Genomic DNA, 21,343 nt, shown 5'->3' on the forward strand with positions numbered 1-21,343 from the left:
CTCTGCCTGGTCTGTTCTCCTTGCCCCTCTGGCGTCTGGCCTGAGTTGACCCCCGCGTGCCTCTCGCCCTTCACCTGCCTTCCCTGGGCCCTCGGAGGACGCTGACGCAGGCTAACTGAATGCATAACTTTATTAAATAAATGCTTTGTCATGACAAAAGACAAAGATCAAGGAGTAACATAAATTATACGTTGAATAAATAGTATACAGCAATCTTCACTTTTTTAATAAAACGTGAGATCCTCTGGCTTTTTTTTTTTTTTTTTTATTTCCTCAGGTACAAAATGCTAGACAGGAGGCGGGCCCCTCTGCATTCAGGTGATTTTTTTTTTCTGCTTTTTTTTTTTTTTCCCCACAAACTGGTTTTATTTGTCAATTTATTTTTTCATCCTTTTTCACCAGTAAAGATTATGAGCATTTATTTAAAAAAAAAAAAAGTTTAAAACAAAACAAAGGGAGATAGAATAGAGCTATGATATGTATGTATGTAAGACTAGAGAGCTACAGTAATATGTGTGGTGGTTATTGCTGTCTTCAAAAAAGAAATAAAAAAAAACCGGTAGGCAACTCGGAATCTGAAGGAATCTTGTCTGACAACTGTCTATCCGTGTGGGCTACTGTGTGGTGGTGACGGCGGGTGGGCGGCGGCGGTGGGAGATTTGAGACTCAGGGTGGTGGTGGGGGACCAGAGAAGCTGGGGAGGAGAGGGGCGCAGGAGGCCGACACTCTCCACCTTCCCTTTCCCTGTCCAGAGAGAGGAGTTAGAGAAGGAGAGTGACAATGGCTAAACGGTAACTCCATTAGAAAACCAAGAAAGTATGTTTATAAAAAGAATCAAAAACCTAGGAGAAAAAAAAAAAAAAGTGGAGAAAAGTGCATACGTCTTGCACTTTAGTGGTTTTAAAAATAAAGACAGTACAATGCCCAGGGGGCTGGATGGCAAGTCCCCAACCCCTATGCCACCACTTCTCAAAACTTAGCCTCCTTTCTCTAAAAATGTCCTCTTCGAGCCCAAGGCATGCTTCTCCTTGGCCCACGTCCCTCTAAAGTTCCAACCTGCAGCGCAGCCCTCTGCGGGGGTGGGGAGGGCAGTGGGAGCTGAACAGGTGGAGGGGGGCAGCCCCGGGCCCCCTGGAGAGGGGTGCGGTAGGCATGTGGCCGCCCACAAGCTAGGTAGCCCGCGAGCTGAGGTGGGGCCCACTTCCCCAGGGGAGGCTGACCCTGCAGGATTACTGTGGAGACCACTGAGACGGTGATGGGAAAATGGGTGAGGAGACAGGAGGTAGACCACATGGGGCCTCCCGGGCCTCCTGTCCTCCCCTGTTGGGGTGAGGGGGTTTGAATGTCTCCAGGCCTGTCTGTCCAGGCCTGGCTGTCTGAGAAACCTTACAGTCTCTTCCATCCTGCATGCCCTGCTTTGCCCAGGCGGGTAGGGAAGCTGTGGGAGAAGGAGGGTCAGTCCTGACGAGGCCCTCCTGGATCATCTGGCAGCAGTAGGAATGACAGGTAATCCTCTCCTGCTGGAGTGAGGCCTGAGTCAGAGGGCAATGGGAAGAGGCCTACTGCTGGGTGGGTGGGGCAACATTTAGTCTTGAGGCCACAGAAAACTCCAGAGCCTAAGGCCTGGAGTCAAGAAGACCCTTGCTTGGGATCCCAGCTCTCAGCGTTTCCCACCAGCCTCCCTGCCCGCCCTGCCCCAGGGATGCTCCATGTTCCTCCATGACTCCCTCCGAAGCCAGGCCTCCCTCTTGGGAGATTAGTCTCATCTGTCATGAAGGTCCAGCATCCTCTAGGGCGTGGCTAGCTGAGCAGAGTCATTGCAAGTGCTGAACTCACAGGTTTGGGGGAGTCAGCATGAACTCTGGACACCCGAAGACACTGGTGGACTTAAACCAGGCCATACTCTTCCCCGCCTTGTGGCTGCTGGCAAAGAGCCAAAGGAAGGGGCAGACACCCATTTGGAGTCCAGTAAATAGCAGGAGGGAAGGAGAGAGCCCCTCTTAGGAACAGGTCCGGGTCTTGGGAGGGGTGTGGGGTAGGGTATGCAATTCCTGGCTCAGTCTTTTCTTAGGGGGAATGGCACCCCAGTATCCACTTGGCAGATCCCAGTTAGAGGACTGTTCGAGATCCACAGAAAGAATGGGCAAACAGAAGAGTGAAGTGGGAAAGGTTTACAATACTGGCCTAAGACACAGAAATGTGAGTCAGGGGTTTGGGGAGAGCTGTGCAGAGAGATGGGGCACATGAACGCAGCAGGTCAAGTAAGTCCTGGCGGCTGCCAGCCCCATCGGGCCCTTTGTCCTATGACAAGCGACCATCTCTCTTGTCCCAGCCAACTGTCCTGTCCGGGGGTGGTGGGGGGTGGTGGCAGTGGCAGGAGCCCCCCCCCCCCCAAGTTCCGTAGCTGCAAGCTTCCCACCAGCTGAAATCTATTTGCTTGTCTGCTGTCCCTCCTCACGGCCCCGAGTTCGGTGTTGAAGTGGTCTCCACGGCGTCACACCATCAGCATAGAGCAGAGAGAGCTGTGTTCACAGCGAGGAGGAGTCTCCTTTGCCAGAGTCCAAGCCCCCTTCCCTGGTGGGCTAGCTCCAGCCTCTGAGGACAGCCCTGAGGTTGCTGATTTGTTGACGAAGTCGGCAGGAACGGGAATTCTCCTGGTTCAGAATCTGGCGGCCACATGCCAGCACCCTTGAGGCCTCCCTTCGTCCTGGGTCTCTCTTCCATCCCCCACTCCAGGGAGAAAGCCCGCACTGGCCTGGGGGGGATGAGGAGCTTGAAAGGCTCTGGCCCCAGTCCTTCCTTAGAGGGAGAAGGTGGCCGTCCGAGGGCACGGTCTTGTCCCTTCAAAGGCACAGCTGGCCTTTGCTGATCCTTGCTCCTGGCCAGCGGCTAGGTTCTAGAACCTACCTCATTTCTCTCTGAGGAACTGCACCCCTATTCTCCTCTTTCTGTCCTCTGGAATCCCAAAGAGCTTAGAGGGCGGGGACCCGGGAAGGTGCTCTTGGCTTTGTCCCCCCTTCTGCTGCTTGGCTCGAAAGCTGGAAGGGGGCAGTTCTCCACTCTTCGTCCCTCTGCTCCTTCTTCTCCGGCCGGCACAATCGCTTTTCCATTTCCCTGTATTTAAATCCGTTCACTTCCAACCCGCCTGCTGCCATTTCTCATTTCAGTCTCTCTCCTGCTCTGCTGGCTTCAAAACGCAGGTTCTGCCCCTTTGAAAGGAAAAGGCTGGGCAGGACCCGTGGGTCAAACTTGGACCTGATGTGTTCCTTTGGTGCAGGGCCCAGAGCCAGTGACTTCCGGAGGGTCTAAAGGCTAACTCGAGAGGGGCTGGGGCTGTGGGGCGCCCCACGGACAGCCCTCATCTACCTGGCTGGGTGCCTCCCATGGACGCACCTGCACCCGGGAGATCGTGAAGGCGTCCAACACCGTGGCCCGCCGAGGGCTTGCGTCTGCTGCTGCTGGGAGGCTGGCAAACACAGCAGTTACGGGGTGTGTTAGAAGAACAGGGGTTTTCTTGGTTTTCCCAGAATGAGGAAGCTCCTCAGAGTCCCCCGAGGAACTACTTTGAAGAGTTAATGCAAACCTTTCAAGGAAAGGAAAGAAGAAAGCAAAAAAGAAAGAACATAGACGTATATGCCTTACATATGACTATATGGAGCCTCGTAGAGAAGTCTGTACGAGGCCGCCTTGATTTCAGCCTATCCTCCCCCAGAGAGGCCATGCTGGTCGTGAATGGAGTGCCACGAGGGGCTGAAAGCACCCGTGTCGGCATGGTCTAGTCCCCTTGGAAGAGCAGTCTCTCCATGCGGGGCGCGTACTGCTTTCCCAAAGTCCGCACCGGGACTGGAGTACGCACACAGACGTCATCTTTGTGATTCTGTTCCGGAACACCTATCTATCTAACAGCACTCGGTTAGTCATTTGCTTTGTTTTGAGAGGAATGGAATGCATTTTAGTTTTCATAAGTTTGGGGGAGGGAGAGCTCTCTGCTGGGGGAGAGGGGGGCGGGGGCAGGGTCAAGCCATGCAACTTGCTGGCTGGAGGTGGAGACAGGTGGTTTCCTTTCTCCCCTGTGACTAATCCAGACGGGAAAACGCCCAGGGTGCCATTGAATGCCACACCTGGGGCCGTACCTTCCAGTGCCCATACGTCTCCCAGCTCAGGCCAGGGCTGGACACAACAGGTGGGTCCAGCCATGGTCCCGGGGATCTTTCCTTCCTCTCCACATTCTTCTTTCCTTCTTCGAAACTCAGCTTGTCTCCCCCTCTCCTCTACACGTCCACTTTCTTCCCTTCTCTCTCTCATGTTCCTCCTCCCTTTCCCTCCCTGTCCATTCAACTTGCCTCAAAAAGAAAACTATTTTGGGGGGGGGCGGGGCGGGAGTGGGTCTCCTTAGCTGTTTGCTTCTCCGCTGTTGCCGGTTTGAAAGTTGAGACCTTGCTAGAGATTCCGAGGTCCTCAGTTTCCTCAAATAGATAGATATATGTATTTTTTTTTTCCCCTTAAATGAGATGAAATGAGTGGCGTCCTGGGGTGGAGGGAGCTGCTGGCTGGAGTCGGGGCTGGGGGTGGGAGGGGTGAGGGAAGGACGGGGAGGGGACGCGTCACTCAACGTTGCTGCTGTCGAAGGTGTGGCACTGAAAGTCCCCATCGACATACTCCATGCCTGGCAGCTTCATTCCGTACTTGTCCACGCACCAGCAGATGCCACGTTTGCGGCCACGGGAAGGCTTGCACTGGGGTGGGGAGAGCAATAGGCAGTGAGGATGGCGGTTCCCCGCTGCCCCCTTGCCCGGGGTCGGGGGCTCTGCTCCTGCCTGGCCCTTGTTCTGGCCCTGCTCCTTATCTTCCGTGTCCCAACCCTCAGGGTTGTGGTATGCGCCCTGCACGGGGGGATGGCCCCGGGGGGAATGCTCACTTAGACAGTCTGCCAGTGGCTAGCTCTTACAATCTCCTTTCTGTCCCCCATCCAGGGTCTCCAACTTGGGATTCTCCATAGGGCTACGTGATCTGATGATGATGATGGTGATGGTGCATCATTTCTACAGTACCAGACACTACTTAACACTTCCTGTAGAGTACAGCCTGTAAGTGTTTTATAAAGATTAATCCCTAATCCGTCAAAATTGCATAAGGACCGCAGGTACAATTATCATTCTGCATGAGATACTCGAGGCAGAGACATTAAATAACTAGGTAAGGAGGAAGAAGCTCAGAAGGGGGAAGGCCAACAATGGACTCAAGGGAGTCTGGCTCTTGGCCTCCAACTTAGATGAAGGGAACCCATAGGGAGCATCAGGGCCACCTGGGAGGGAAATTGTTAGAAACGCAGAAGTCTCAGAGTGGGACTCAGCAACCAGTGTTTTGATAAGCTTTCCAGGTGGTTCTGATGCTCCAGGAACAGGGAGAACCACTGGCCTAAGATATTAGCATTACTAATACTATACTAATACTAAGTGTACTAATACTAATACTAATACTAATACTAATACTAATACTAATGCTATACTAAGTATTACTGGTTTAACCAACAGCAATGCTGCCCAAAGGGTAGCCTGGCTATGAATGGGACGTAAATGATTAGCTGCCTCTGAACATTTGCTTTGCAGTCCTTATCTCTGTGTACGTGTTTATGTGTGTGCTCATCAGAAAACAGTATACATAGCATGTGAATGACAGTGATATAAAGTTTCCTTTTTAAGGAATTTACGTTAGCAAGGGGGATCACTAAAACGGAAGCAGACTACAGTACAGGAGGGAGTGGGGAGAGTTCTGAGTGGGGGTACTCGCGTGAATATTGAGGGTTCCGGAAACACTATTGTTAATGACAGAAACCATAAGCATTGAGAGGAAAAGGTTTTCTGGCAAGTGCCGCTTTCAGGAGCCCTCTGAACTTGGGCGCATGGGACGGGGCATACCTGCTTTCTCTTGTAGAATCCTTTGCGGTCACAGTTGGGCAGGTACACAGCGCGAGGCACCATGCGGGGGCTGGCTTTGAGCTCCTGCAGGGACGCTTCCATGTGTCTACGGCAGGGGCCCTGTGTGAAGACGGTGGGGGTGAGAGATGTGGCAGGAGCTGAGGAAAGCATCTCTCCATGCAGAATGCATGGCCCAGGGCACTGGGGGCCAAGAGGATATATGGAGAATTTTGTTCCAACTAGTCACTCCCAAAGATTTCTCCTCTTTGTACCTGTCACGCTCCCTGGGTGTAGGAAGTGTGCAAAGCCTGCAGAGTCCGTGAGACTCACCTGCTCAGATTCTTGTCTCATCTCAGGGGCAGAGATGACCCGGGGATGCGCAGTGTTCTCAGCGCCCCCCACAAACTTGGACTGGGTCAGCTTCTTTCTGCGGTCCTTCTTCACGGCCTCAGCCTTCAGCTCGGAGATGCGGGTATGCTTGGGCCGGAAGATCTTGGGCGAGTAGGTCTCCTCTGCCATCTCGGAGGTGGTTGGTTCCTCGTGCTCATGGGAGTCTCTCTCTGCAGGGAAAGGAGGCAGAGGGTCAGTCTCTGGGGCAGAGCCATAAGGGCAGAGCCTGATGCTCGGAGGGTGTCTGTCCTCCAGGAGCTTCCCTGACCGGGGGAAAGCAGAAGGAGGATGAAAGAGTCAGCGCTCGTCCAAGAGCTGGGACGTTGGTCGCAGGATTGGAGTCCAGTGGAGCAAATCTAGGAAGACTTGGCGGGGTTGAAAAGACCATGCTGATCAACGAGGGCGGGTCGGACAGGAGGGAGAGGACATGCTGGGGGCAGGAAGGGGCTCGTGGGAGGGAAGGAGCCCCTGGGGGCGCTCAGGCACTGGTGAGGTCTTGTTCACCGAGGGGCTGGCTAGGTAGCTGGGCAGTGGCTGGGGTGGCCCAGAAAGGCACCAGGTGGAGATGCAGGCTGATGGAGGAAGAGAGGTGACAGCCCAGCATGGACAGGAGGTGAAGTCTATCCCCAAGTGGGGTCTTCATGCTTCCAGGGCTGTTGCAACAGATTTTGGGAAACCAGGAGCAGGAGGGTCCTTGGGGTCCAGACTAGCAGGGTGGTGGGGAGCATCACGGCGAGGAGGGGACCTGAGAGAGCCGGACACGGGGGGCCTGCCGGGGTGCAGTGCGGGTAGGTGGGGGACCTGGAACCCCAAGGCCCTGCTCTGGCTCAGGGCTGGGTCTGTGTTCTGGGCCCTGGGAGGCTGAACATAATTCAGCTCCAGGCCAAGAGAAGCGGACAGCTGGCTGGGACTAGAGCAGTTATATATAGGACAGACTCGGTGACAGTCTATACTTAGCTGACTTATGACCTTTAAAGAAGTAGGACTTTGTTCATTTATTTGTTGATCCGATAATTCCAGCCCCTGGCCTTTTCTCCATGCACAGACTTCCAGTACGTTCTTATCTCACGGGCTCCCTTCTCTGGGGCTCCCTTTCTCTTCTCGGCTCCTTGACCCCGCCGGCCTCGGCAGACCCAGAGTGAGGAGGGCTCCACCACTCTTCCCAGGTGGGCAGGATGTGGCCAGGATGCCCACAGTGAGACTGGGTGTAAGTGGGCCAGGCAGGGGTATGGCAGCCTATCTTCACTGCCTCTTTTGTTTTCACATTTTAGAAAGAGAAGAATAGGGCCCTGGAGTGACCCTGAATAACTCGGATGAGATGAAGGAAAATCGTCTCCTCCACCCGCCTCACTGTCACCGGGCTCTCCAGGAACCACGGTGACAAGGCCCTGGAATGGAGAATAGGAGAGGGATCCAAGGAAGCAGGGAGAAGAGATGCACAGGGAAGGAGAATCTTGGTGAGAAGACACTGTTTTGTGCCCCCAGGGGCAGGAACCCTCTCTCCAGGGGAAGTGCCAGGTGTGGGTTAAGGGAGATGTGTGGGGACCTGGCCTAACCAGGTCCGGACGGCAGGTGGCAGGAAACCCCTGAGCACCTGTTTGTCTCTTGGCTTGGGATTTGTCAAACTTAATTGAATAGGTATCCGGTCTTTAAGGCCCTGGCAGAGGCGTTCCCTGCCCTGAAGAAGCCTCCAGAGGTCTGCAGTGTTTTGGGTGGTTAGCTGATTTTGGATCTTTCTCCACAGAGGAGGAAGGGAAGTAGTCACCGGAGAGGGAGATGATGGGGAGAGAGCAAACAGGAAAGCAATGGGCGGGCTTTCTCTGAGCAAAATTCAGTGCCAGGTCCCCATCCCCCACTTTTGGTCTTTCTGTCCCTCTTCCCACCTTGGCTTGACTCTGTGTTACGACTCTACAAACCTGCTGTGATTGTTCACAGCACGGCGGCGATGTGCCTGGCAGGCAGAGGAGAGCCTTCTAGGGTGAGCTAAAGGAGGGATGTTTGGAGTAAAGCAACTTTCCTTCACTGTGGGACAAGCTAGCACGGGGTGGCGTGCAGGGGGGAGCAGAGCCTGCTTGGGGAACTCTGGACAAACCGAAAGACTAGGGCTCTGTGATCTAGTACATAGGCCCAAATCCGAGGCTCAGGTCTTGGGGAGAGGTGCGTGGAGAGGAAAAGCCGACTGAGGCTCAGAAGGGTGGCTGAGCCTATCTTGCTGGGTGATCTGAGATGCTTCACTCAACCTCTCTGGGCATCACCAAGCATCCTGACCCTGAAAAAGCGATTGGCCACTGGTAGGAGAGAGGACAAGAGATGGTTGCCACTGAAAGGTGGGGGGGGGCGGGGGGGGGGGGCAGGGGGGGGGGGGCGGGGGGGGGGGGGGGGGGGGGGGGGTGGGGGTGCATGGGGGACATTCTGGGGGTGCATGGTCACGCCCTTTCCCTAATCAAGATTGTAGGCAGATGAAGTGAGGGAAGACGGGTGGGAGGTCCGGGGCTGACCAGCACCTGTGAGAGGGCTGGACGGCAACTCTAGAGGCTGCTTCAGCTAGGCTGGAGGGCCCGCAAATTGGTCTCACGGGCACCTCCGTGGCTGGGCTCTAGGGGTTCCCTCTTCCACAGGGAGATCCCAGGAAGGTGCTTACTCCCAGTGGCAGACAGTACCAGCTCCTGGAATCCTTCCACTAGACCGTTAGGTCCATCTCCCTGTGTCCAAGCAGGAACAAGGACATGAATGTGTCTCGGAGTACTCTTTCTGGTTCTTAAGACATCTGGTCAGAAGGTATCATGCCCTCCTCCACCAGATGTGATGCCACCTTTCACGGGGCTTCTCTCTCTGGCCTTAGTGGACGTGGATAGAGGCATGCTGGCTCACTGCACACCGTGTACTGACAGCTCTTCTCAAGACCCTCCCTCTTCTAGGACCTTTTCTAAGAGATGCTGTGAGCTGCTTTTAACCTTGATTCACTCTTCCTGGGAGGATGGGGCTGTTCACAGGGGTTCAGTGAACTTGGGAGCAAATTTCTTTGACCTTAGTCTTTTCTCTGAAAGTGTTCAAGTATGGCCTTGGGGCTAAGCACATGTTGATACTGGAAAACGATGCTGATTCCCATATGTTCTTGTATGTTCCTTAAGGAACTCAAAGCACTTCTGCAAACCCTCTTTCCTTCCCTAGGGTCGCAGAGGTAGGGTTCCTGAGGGCATGCCCTCCCTAGTTCACAGGCTTTTTGGCTGCTTCTGGTCAGGCTTAAAGTTTTCATGTGCCTCCCGGTTTTAGTACCACGTGACCCCGTGGGACCTGTTACACAGAGAGCAGGACAGTGGAGTAGCAAAGATACTCATCAGGGTTTTGTGGTCCCCTGCAGGCTGCAGAGACCACAGAAATGTAGCAAAACCCCAGGCAGAGCTACGGAGATTAAAAGGCTGGAAAGTAAGACCAGCATTGGAATGCCAGAGCCTGCGAGCCCTACTCAGCAGCTTCCTGGCCAATTCATAAATAGGCTTTCAGTTTGGGCAGGGTTTACGTTTTAGATAAGACAAGCAGGCACATGTAGACAGGCGGCTCCTGTGATCTTTCATGGAGAGAAAATGGACCAAGGTTGCAGAGGGGATTTAGGTGGATGAAAGGGAGGACTTCCTGGTGAAGTTGCCCTGCCCTTGAACAGCAAGGGAAGTTCCACAAGCAGGCCAATACCTCTCATGGCCAGTAGATGGCGGAGCAGACTGATGGCCACGCAACATGTCCCCAGCGCTGGTTTCTGGGGACTGCAAGCAATTTTCAGATCTGGGACTTAGGTGCTGCCCTCCCCGACTTCTCTGACAGCTACCCCAGTCCTCTCCTTCTGTGTATCTGCAGCACGCATTTCAGGAGTCAGGGGGATGGACGGGTGAGGACTAGAAAAAACCCACATACAAGGTATGTGGCTCACATACCACAAAGGTATGAGTGCTGGAGGCTCAAGCGGGGAACAAGGCAGACCTGTGCCTAGCCCCATGCTCCTTCTCTAATCTGTAGCTGAAAAGTAATCTGGGGTAGAAGAGAGACCTGTCTGGGGTCCCCCCCTTCCCATCTCTAGATGTCATTTTGAAAGGATTCTGCAGCAGATGGAAAATGTGGAATGCTCAGCCTTGTTCCCTCCTCCATGGGTAGCAGAGGCATGGCCTGTGAATTTTGTGATCTCATCCGAAGACCACGGAAGCGAGGGCTACCACATTGTCCTGATGGTTGCCTTTCAGGTGGGTTCTGAGTCTGGTCTGCCTTCCAGCCAGCTCTCTGATGGCCCCTGCCCCTGCCATGTTGGGGTGGCCAGCTCACCCTCTCCTTCATTCATAAGGCACTCCCAGGTCATGGTGCTGTGCCAGCCTCCACGGAGGCACACACAGGTACACAGCCCTTCCTCTGGCAACGCAAACACCTGCTTGAGGACTAAGCCATCTCCTTGTCCCAGCAAACACAGAGGGTGTCTGGTTGTAGGCCCTGCTGCTATGGACCCGGAGACCTCCTAGGGTGGGCAGCACCACTCACACCAGAGCATACCATGCCTGTTTCCCACTCAAGCTCTCTCGCAGGGGCCAGCAGACGCAGGCACATGCTCTTAAGAAGCCTTCTGATAGCATCCTGCTCTCTAGTCCGGTGATGCACTGGAGCGATGTTGGGGACCTTGCTGCCCCCTGCTGTCTAACCCTCCATCCTGGGACTCTTAGTCATTCCCTAGCACCATGAACGCCTGGTCCAGGGCTCGTGGTAGTTTCCCACTCTATCTTAACCTCATCATTGAACTCCAGAGAACTCGGGGTGGCCCAGATACTGCGATGTTGCTTACGGAAATTGAAGAAACCAAGGCGTACTCAGAATTCACAGCTCAGGAGGAATGTAGGGCTTTGCCAGGCCACCTGGACTTGGGCAGAGGAAAGTCTCTTTTTCTAGCCAGGAGACAAGATGCATTTGCCCAGAATCTCTCTACAAGGAATGAAAAGGGGAGCTGGGTTTCCTCCGGCTTTCATTCTGACTCCTTCGGTGGAATCTAAACACTTCTTAAGGGTGGAGCGTTGTCATCTATCTTTTTCTCTCCATTGTATGGTGTTCAGTACATAATCTTTAAATGGGGAGATGCACAGATTTCCTGGAGCAGTAAAGAGAAGTGGGTCTAGAAGCGCGCCTGTAACATAAACTCGGGCGCGCCACAGTTCCGTGGATGCCTTGCGAGGTCACCTCGCTCATGCTCTGGCCTGTAAGCTTGTAGCTGCTGCAGAGGGAGCCAAGAAGCGGAGGAACATGTCTCGGGGGATGGGAACAAGCGGGGGCTCCCCTGGGTTTCCAGGGCTTCTTTGATCTAAGGTTGTGCTATCCGTGACAGTGCTCACTAGCCACATGTGGCCACTTAAATGAATAAATATTAAATCAAATTACAAATTTAGCTCCCCAGTTGCTCTATCCACTTTTCAAGGACCCATGACCACAGTGGAGAGTGGCTGCTGCCCTGGCAGAGCAGATAGAGGGCATTTTCCTCCCTGCAGAGAGTCCCATCGGACAGCTGGCCAGAGGGCACTGATCCACGCCAGGCTGTGGCTAGATGCTTTGCACCCCCTCCCCACTTTGCCCCGTTTCCCTGCCAACCTCCATCCTCCAGCTTTCTGCTAGGACATGAAGCTTACGGGGAATGATGGATCAGCCGCTCACTGTTTAAAAAACTGTGAGGTGTGTTTCAGTCTCCTGAAGTCTGACCGTTTCCCAGCTGTGTATGCCAAATGAATCAATGACACCGTGTGTGCCTTTGCATAAAGAGTGCAGGCATAGGGAGGGGCTGCTGAGCCTTCCAGGGGAACTACAGTGTACCTCCTCCTAGCCGTTCCATCCCTGGCCAGTGTCTGCCTTGCCCCGATCTCTCTTGGAAGACACTGTTTTCTTTTCCTCTGCGGTCAGTAACAGACGTGCATGTTCTGGGCTCTTTTTAACATGAATTACGGGCTGAGAAGGAAAGGAGCGCTGTCTTTTCAAGAGGAAAACAAACCCAAACAACCGTGATCCTAAGAAACAGTTGCAAAAAGACACTGGAGGAGCAATTTCACTTGGGGTGAATGGCAGAGACGGGGAGCAGGTTCAGAGCCTCAGTGACTAGACAAGGAGGACCACGGGCTTACCCTGCTGAGATCCTTTCCAGCCCTCACTCCGTTTCAGTCCAGGAAAACTAGGGGACTGCTCTAGACCAATACGAAGTTGGCCAATGTCGGTATGTAACATCTCTATCCTAAACAGAGAAATAGAGACACCAGATAGCCTGGTGGGTGAACAGTCAGAAGAGTCGGACTGCCAGAAAGTGTGACTGCCAGCCCCAGGCGAGAGCTACCAGTCCTCACCGGGAGAACTCCCTCCAAAGCATCCCCTGTCTAAAGGCATTCCTTCATGGTGCATCAAGGCACCAGGTTTCCTTCCAAAAGATGCAGAGAGAAGAGGTGACCAGCTGCCCTCGATGGCATAGATAGCTGCTGTCAAGTTGGTGACACTCCCCCAGGATCAAAGGCTGGGGTCTCACTCATACATCTCTCACTGTCTTGGGAACAGAGGTACAGAAAGGATCCCCCTCAACTTTCTCCCCTACGGCCAAAGGAGGGTGGAGGGTGGGGACTCCAGTACATGATTTCTTGATCTCTGGGAGACAGGTGGTGATACATTTACACACATGAGAAATACACATTTAAGTACAACGTCCTAGATGATTGTCTCTGGCTGGGTTTCTCTAGAACTGGGGAAGGTAGAGCACGTTCAGTGGAAACGTTCCTATCTAATCAGAAGGGAATGGAGGGGCTAGGTGCAAAGCAGCCATTCAGAGGAGAGGGAGAGGAAGCACTTGGCCATTTCTCTGACCTGGCTACACTTCCACTCATGACTCACCGCAGTCCATTCAGAACATTACAGTTAGGCAGCCACCTTCCCTGAGAATGGTCCTGGATGACCAGAAGGGGGTGGCAGGGAGCAGGCAGCCAGAACCTTCCCCAGTCCCCCTAAGAAAAGAGAGCTGCTGGGTGTCAAACAAGAGTCCTGTGGTATCTGGCAATCCAGATTCAGACTCTTCCTTTTGGACTCTTTGGGGCAGGAGGGGAGAACGGAGACGTTACTTCCCTTCTCAGGTTGGGGGCAGGGGCACTTGCTGGTGGCATCTATACTTTCCAGTTGGGTAGGCTATTAGCCACATGTGGCCGTTCAAGCTTGAAATGTGGCTAGTGGGGTTGAATTTAAAGATTTATTTCATTTAGGGGAGCCTGGGTGGGTCAGTCTGCTGAGCATCCAACTCTTGATTTTGGCTCAGGTCATGATGTCAGGGTCCTGGGATGGAGCCCCGAGTTAGGCTCCCACGTGATGTGGATCCTGCTTAAGATTCTCTCTCTCCTTCTCCCTCTACCCCCAACTCAAAGAAAAATTATTTCATTGAAATTAATTTAGATTTAAAAACTAATACTCAGTGTGGTTATTGGAAACTTTCTGAGTGTGTCTGGAAGGACTCAGGTGTATGAATCCAGTTCCTCAACTGTAAATTGTACGAAACTTAAATATACAGAAACTTAAATATACAGTATTTTTAATGCAGAGTTCGTGTCCAAATTCAGACATGCTGTAAATGCAAACGACACCTCACATTTCAAAGACTGCATATGGAAGAAAGAATGTAAAATATCTCATTGTAACTGCTTGTGTGTATGTAGTTATGATAATATCTTGGAAACATGGAATTAAAATAGTATGGTTAAAATGAATTTCACCTGTTTCTTTTTGCCTTTTTAAAAATATGTGTGACTAGAAAATTTGAAATTACATGTGTGGCTTGTATTGGATTTCAACTGGCCAGTGCTGCTCTTAAGGGTCTGGGACGAGGGTCCTCTTCAGTGGGGTGACAGAACGTGGAGACCAGTCAGCTCAGCTGTGATGGTACAACCCGAATGGTTCAGGATAACTAGGGCCCAACTCATCTGTGGGGACCAGCAGAGGTTGAAGGTCACCAGGTTCTGAGTACAAATTTGGTCTGGTTCTTGCCTCAGGTTTCGGCAAGGGAAGGCCCATGTCTGAAGGTTGAGGTGGAGGGATGACAAATGAGGGAACTAATCTCTTTATATTTAACTCCACTGGGGTGCCCCTGGCAGGTCTAACCCATTGGGAAGAGGACCTTAACCTATATGCCTTCTCCTTCAGATTCTTACGAATTCTCTCTGCCATTCCTCAGATCCATCTGAAGCCCCCAGCTGTAATCAGGAGGCCTGTCTCCCTTCTCCTTTGGAAGGATGGCCGACACCCCTGCCTGTGTTCACAAACCCTGTGATTTTCTTGCTCTCTTCCTTAGTGACTCTTGGGGGCAGTGGTTTTCTCTTCCCCCTCCTACCCCCTGGAGTTCGGGTCTCCTCATCCTGCTTGCCTGCCTCCATGAAAGGCCTGTGCTGGTGGGGGCTGGTTGCCATGGGAAGCTGGCTGCTTCTGGGCCATGTTCTCCTTCTGCACGGTGGGCCAGTGAGGGCCTGCCTGCCTTCCCACATCAGGAGAGAGCTCCCTGTGGTTCAGCAAAGGCAGCTGAGTCCATGGACCCAAAGTCTGGGCTCAGCACTGTCCCTTTCCAGCCTCCTTGTCCCCATCCCTCACTAAACAACTGGCCTAGGCCAGTCTTGCTTCCAAGACTATGGAGGAGAAGGGAGGCAACAGAGTGTGTTGAAAATAGAAAGGGTGTTGTGTTCTCCACTTTGAGGCAACGTCACTTCTTCCCTTCGTCTTCACAAGTATTGTGCCATATTTGCTGAAGGCCTTGTGGCACGTTAGGCAGGGCCCCAGCAAGAGCCCAACTGACAAGTGACTCTGTACCCTCCACCTCAGTGTTCTCATCTGTAAAACCATCACTTTGAGTGCTACGATCTCGGGGTTCTCTCCAGCATTAACACTCTTGGGTCAATACCTAGACCATTCCTGGGGAGACACTAGGACTGAGCTGAGCCAAGTGGCCAGGTAAAAAAAGACACTTTGTCTCTCACTGAGGTTTTCAGTAGCTCCTCTGGATTTAGATATATGTATATATAAAAGGCATCATAATAGAAATCATGGAAAGAAATGGAACCGGAAACACAAGTGGGAGATCTTCTGGATATGAGGCAGTGGGGGGTAGAAGCTTAGAACCAGCTTCTTTGTTTATTTCCTTATTTATTTTTGCAAATATGCAATAAATCTCATTGTTTTGGAAAATGCATCCAGATTGCCATTTAAGGATGCTCTCTGGGGACTGAAACTTTTGGATCAGCATAGTAAAAATGCAAAACAAAAACTCAGACAAAACCCCTCCAAATTGCCTCATCATCTTTCACCACATCCAACTTCCCTCCACCCTCCGTCTTCACTTCTGCTCCCTGTTGGTCCCTCACTGGTACCTGGTCTGTTTATGGAGTTCTTCCAGTTTCTGGGTGCAGTGGGCTTGGAATGTGCACATCCCTTCTCCGAAGTTTCTATGTTCTATGCATTAAATAACCCAAAGTTTCAAAGGCATTGCTCAGATACAAAGTAAAAACTGCAGATAAAAATCACCTTCCTTTCCTGCTAGCCATCTCCCCTTCCCCTGCCCCCGCCACCCCTTATTAAGGGGCCCAGAGCTTCTGTTGGGATTCCCGCTCCCATGCCCTTTGCTGTAACCCTCATAGTGACCTCTGCCTCCTAGGTCAGCCTGGTCCTCCCTCTGCAGCTGCAAACCCACCTGTCTGCTCAAATCCAACCCAAGCCCCAGCACTGACTGGCAGCTGCTCCAACTTAAAATCCAAGTCCCCAAGGAATGCTGTGGAGCTAGGGGAAGGAGGGGGGGTAGTGAGAGGAAGGGAGAAGAAAAGAGAAATATGGTAAGAAAATGAGCTCTCACTGTGGCCAACTGTCCGTGCCCTTCCAGTCTGAGCTGACACAGCAGAAAGAGGGGGCGGGAGGCAAGAAAAGTCAAGTTAAAAGCACCATCTCTCATCTTCCCGGCTCCCACTTTGGTTGGCTCAGGACACAGCCAGCCTCTCAAAGGCTTATTTCAAAGGGAGGGTGTGCGGGTGGGAAAGGAATTTGGCTCCTTTGGTTTTCCATGATCTTGTTCAACAGAGACACAAATCTGGCCAATAAACCTAACTCCAGGGCTTGACTTCTACACGGCATTTGGGCCAGGCTTGGAGAGGATGCCAGGGTGATGGACGCCAAACATCTCAGAGAAGCAAAGATGGAATTTATTTTTACTTCGGTAATATTTTTTCGTTCCCAGATCATACTATTTGTCCTCTCTTTCTTATTTCTCAACGACAGAACTGAAACTCAGAACCCATTTCTCCCTGTAACCCAAGCTTAATGTCTCATGCGCTCAGGAGAGATCTCCCAGAACGGGGCAAGTATGTATTTCGCCCTCCTGGCCAGAAAGCCACAAGGGTCCTTCTCCAAACAATGCCCAAGCAAAGCCCTGTGCTTCCTTGGCTGGATCCAGCTCACCCATATTTATTGAGCTTGGATCAATAAATAACTCCCGTCTCCCGCCTCCCTCCAGCTTCACACACACTGCTCTCTGTTTCTATATCTATCTCTGCCCCAGAACTGGCCAAAATAAAATGCAGGGCCCAGTGCGCTCTCAGCACCCAATTCCCCGGCAGAGCAGACTTGCTCTCGCGTTGCTTAGCAACGCGCCCAGCAAAACACCAGTCTGGGCCCGCCCGCCCTCAGCTCTTCCTCCCAGCAGCTTTGGCTGCCTGCCAACTCGCTCTCCTCAGCTCCCCGTTTCGGATTCTGGAAACGCACTGTTTCTTTTGGTCAAAAAAAGATATGTATCTATATCCATATCTTTCTTCCTTTATGCATATATCTTTTGACTTAGGTGTGCGCCTATATATGCATATCCTCTCTATCTGTATGGCAACCGCAGGAGAGAGAGGCAAAGCCAACTTCTCACTGATGACTTTGGTAAGGAGACATGGTAGTAGGGTGTTGAGGAGCAGATTTTTTGGTCAAGGGAGCTGACACTCTCCTGCCTCTCTCTGTTCATTTCCTTCTCTTTATGAACCCTCTCTGCGCCGTCTCCAACTTTTGGGGCACCCACTCAACAGTTTTCGAGTTGAAAGGCTCGAGCCAGGAGTGCCCACTACCATACTATCTTCCGGGAGGAAGGGGTCAGCTCCTGTTGCCATCCTGCAACAATGGTTGGTCAGGCACCTGCCAAAGGCGGCGTGGAGTCCCAAGAAAGTCCGGGGTGGGGATGGGAGGCACCTTGAAGGTGGGGGTTGAAGAATGGTTGGCAGAGAAGTCTAAAGGGCATCTTGCTTGGGACAAAAAACCCGTGTGTGTGTGTGTGTGTGTGTGTGTGTGTGTGTGTGTGTTAGGTTGAACTGGAAAGTTGGATGATGCGCCAATTTGCTCTTCCAAGCAATTGCGCGCGCGTGCGCGCGCCTTGCGCGCACACCCTCACACCAACCACATCACAGCAACCACACGGTTGGGCAAATAAAAGCCGGGCCAGAATGCGGCTGAGTGATACCTTGCATACTTTCGATGTGACCGGATTATTACCCAGAGCGCTCGCTTCCAAGTCAGGAAACGATTCATGCCTTTTCTCCACCCGTCCCCCTAACCCAGTCCCCCCCCTCCCCCCGCCTCCCCGACCCCTCCGCCACCGCGCCGTTCTTAGCTCTTCCAAATCCACATCCCGGAAGATGAGGGCAGCCAGGACCGCCTTCGAAAAGTGGCTCTTAATAAAAATAACTCCACAAACCGGCCTTTAGGGCCTCCGGGGTCTGCGCGTTGCACTCTGCTCCTTTTTGGCAGGCTGCAGTCTGGAGGACCACTGCCTCTCGAAAAGTGGGGGGCGGCTGAGGGCGACAGGCAAACCCTGCAAGCTTTGCGGGGAATCCAGGCTGAACCCAGGAAAGTTCTCCTGCCGCTTCGCAAGCGCTGACGCACTCTTACCGCGCGATAGTGTGCAGTTTGTAGTTGCGAAAACTCATATTGGGGTGCCCTAATGGACGGGATGGGAGGGAAAAAAGGGCTTCGCTCCAGTGGGAAACTACAGAGAACAAACACTATTTAGCTAAGTCTTAAGCCCTTTGGGGGAGGATTAATAACCAGATTGACGTTTCAGAGCCCAGATTTTCGTGTAGAACTCATTAGACTTAAAAAAATAAAAAAGTAAGATCAGGTAAATCCAAAAGGAGCCACATTCTAAGGAAGGAGGGGGGGGGCAGAACTGTTCTGATCGGAACAAGCAGCTCTGTTAACTTTTTAAACCTTCGACTCCAGACGCAGAGAATTTGGGGGCGGGGCCACTCGGGGGCGGGGCTACGTGGAGGCGGAGGGGAGGCTCCCGGAGCGCGGCTTTTCGGTCTCCGCCCAGTTGATTTTGCATTCTGTGTTTCCAGGGCCCCTCTAGCATTTACACCACACCCACTTGTGATCCAGTTTGAAAGACTGAGGTGGTGGGGGGTTGGGGGTGAGATTAGCACTGGCGGGGGAGTTGCGATGTCTGAGTTCTATATCCCTTCTTGCCCCTATATCCACCTTTCTTCCTAGGTAAAATCTGAACTGGGGCGGGGAAAAAGGAATTAGATTCAGGGACCAACACTCAACAGGGGAACAGAAATCCTTCTTTCCTATTCCTCTCAGGCCCCCCTCCCCCCACCTCCCCACCGCCGCCGAGCGAGCTAAAGTAATTTTATCCTTCCCGGAAGGAAAAAAGGTATTTGGCATTTTAAGATGTTTTAACGCTATGCCACAATCACACCGAGTCAAGAGCGATGGGTGTGCACGTGGGAGGGGCATAAAAGCCCCCCCCACCCCGCGAAAGGCGTTAGCTTTCAAGCGTTTCTGCGCGTGTGTGCGCGCGCGAGGGGGTGTGGGGATAAAGGGGAAGAAACGCCAGGACGGACTGGTAGGGGGCAGGGGCAGGGGCTGGAAGGCACAAAGGTGGAATCACCGCAGAAGACCGGTAACGCTTCTCTCTCCAGGTTCCCAATTGAAGCAATATTTTAACAAAGAGATTTTTTTTTCAAGTTTAGAAAAAAAACCCCATATTGGGTAGGTGGGTACGTGCGTGGAGGAGGGAGCTGATAAAGGAACACGCACCTTCTGAGACTAGAAATTGAGTACCTAGGGGCTTGGACCTGGAGACCGAACGCCCTCAAAGCCAGTATACAGAAGGAGGGGGAGGAGGTGGGTGGGGAAGGGTTGGGGTAGGGGCGAGGAGAAGGAGCGAAAGCTGCGAGAGACACGGGTAAGAAAGCAGCCCGGGGTAGCTGGATCCGTCAGGCTCTAATTCCGAGGTGCAAGGCCCCTCCCCGCCCTCCTCCCGGGCTACACTCCGGCTCCAAGCCACTTGCTGGCCCAAGCGCGCGGGGCCAGCCTCCCCTGTGTCCCCCGGCCGTGCGCCGCGTAACTGACTGGCACACTGAGCGCGCTCACCGATCTTGGCTTGCTCGCGGTAGCTCTTTTCGTTGAGGCAAACCCCACGGCCGTGCAGCAGGGCGTGCAGCGGCTTCTCCTCGTCCTGCCGGGGGAGGCAGCGCAGCCCCTGGGCGCAGCGCTCGGTGTAGACGCCGCACGACTGCCCCTCCGCCAGGGCGCAAGTCATGCAGCAACCGCAGCCCGGCTCTTTGACCAGCTCGCAGCCCAGGGGGCTGGGGGGACACATGGAGAGGGCTTTCTCGTCACAGGGCTCGCAGTGCACGAAGGAGCCCAGGCCCTGGGCCGGCCCCGCACAGGAGGCCAGCAGCAGGAGGACCGCGGTGAGCACCATCTTCTCCGAGTCTTCCTCTTTACCTTGGGGCGGGACACGAGAGCGAGCGTGTAGGGAGAGAGGGGCCAAGAGGGCGCCCGGAGAAATTAAAAAAATTTTTTTTCTGGCAGGTAGAGCAGGTGCCCTCCCCCAGACAATTGCAAAACGTAGGGAGAGATGGAGGGCTGAGGTGCCTGCCGGCAAGTCCCAACTGCAAGGATTAAAGGACTTGCAACAGGTTGGGGGGAAAAGAGCCGCGCCAGGTGCACGCGGAGGGAGTGAAAGCCGGAGAAACAACCCCCCCCCAGCCAGACCCGCTCAGAATTACAGGGAGGAAAAAGCCAAAAATTGTTCACCCCAAAGCAACCACCGGAATAATGAGCTCGGAGGCTGTGGAGAAGGGGGTGGGGGGGAGAAAAATGGGGCTGTCTGCACCCTGCTCCTTTCTAACCTGCAGCTGCCTGCAGCGCGCGGCTGCCGGGGAACAGGTAAGAGGCGGCTGCGGTGGCCGCGAGAGTGGGGGAAAATGTCGAAATCAAGAAATTAAAAAAAAAAAAAAAAGGCCCAAATCCCAAAGCCTAACACCTCTTTGCTCCCACTGTCACCACCTCTTCGAAATTTGCAGGTTCTCCGTGAAGCTCGAAGAAGGGTGCAAACGGAAGAGGGGTAATTAAAAGGAGCAAGAAAAGAGAAAAAATCCCACACCGATTTGCCCCTTTCCTAGCTCTTTTCCCCGGCAGAAGTTTCCAAAGAGACTACGGGCTCCGGTGGAGCAGGCGCTTTTAAATAGACGGCCCCTGGCCTCCAGCCAGTTTGTAGCTGCTATTTGAGCTCCCCAACACCCAACCCAGGCGAGGATGCCAAGGAGCTTTGCAGTACTAACTCACACGGGGTGGGGGTGGGGAGAGGCCTTCTAGACACACGGGGGCTCCCCTGAGCTCCCAGAACAGTGCCCCCCTCCCTCTACCCCCGCCCCCCGCCCCCCCCGGAATGTAAGAAAGGGGGTTGGGGGTCTGGGCTGGGCTGCCTACGAGGGAGGGGGGTGGAATGCGAGTATAAGGGAGAATTGGAGGAGCTGGTGGACACAATGAAGACTAACTCGGTCTCCCCCCCCCCCCCCCCCCCTTACTAGCCAAGGCCCAGGCTGCAGGGAGAAGCATTTTCTTATTAGCCAAGTGGATATATACAGTGCCCAAGAAATTCTTCCCAAGCTTTGGGAAATGGCTGTCTGCTGGTGTCTAAGTTACTGTGTGAGGGGTGTGTGTGTGTGTGTGTGTGTGTGTGTGTGTGCATTTGA

At 53.3% G+C, this 21,343-nt stretch overlaps 1 protein-coding gene across 1 annotated transcript; it reads right to left on the reverse strand.

Annotated features, from left to right (window-relative positions):
* Nucleotides 1-112: 112 nt before the first annotated feature.
* Nucleotides 113-20,812, reverse strand: IGFBP5 (insulin like growth factor binding protein 5). The gene is made up of 4 exons (XM_059393446.1): nucleotides 19,734-20,812; nucleotides 6,249-6,478; nucleotides 5,919-6,038; nucleotides 113-4,736 (listed from the first exon to the last, which is right to left on the reverse strand). The coding sequence occupies exons 1-4, from the start codon at nucleotides 20,065-20,067 to the stop codon at nucleotides 4,605-4,607; spliced, it is 816 nt and encodes a 271-aa protein (XP_059249429.1). The 5' UTR covers nucleotides 20,068-20,812; the 3' UTR covers nucleotides 113-4,604.
* Nucleotides 20,813-21,343: the final 531 nt, after the last annotated feature.

This window comes from Mustela nigripes, chromosome 3 (assembly GCF_022355385.1).
Source record: "Mustela nigripes isolate SB6536 chromosome 3, MUSNIG.SB6536, whole genome shotgun sequence".
NCBI lineage: Eukaryota > Metazoa > Chordata > Mammalia > Carnivora > Mustelidae > Mustela > Mustela nigripes.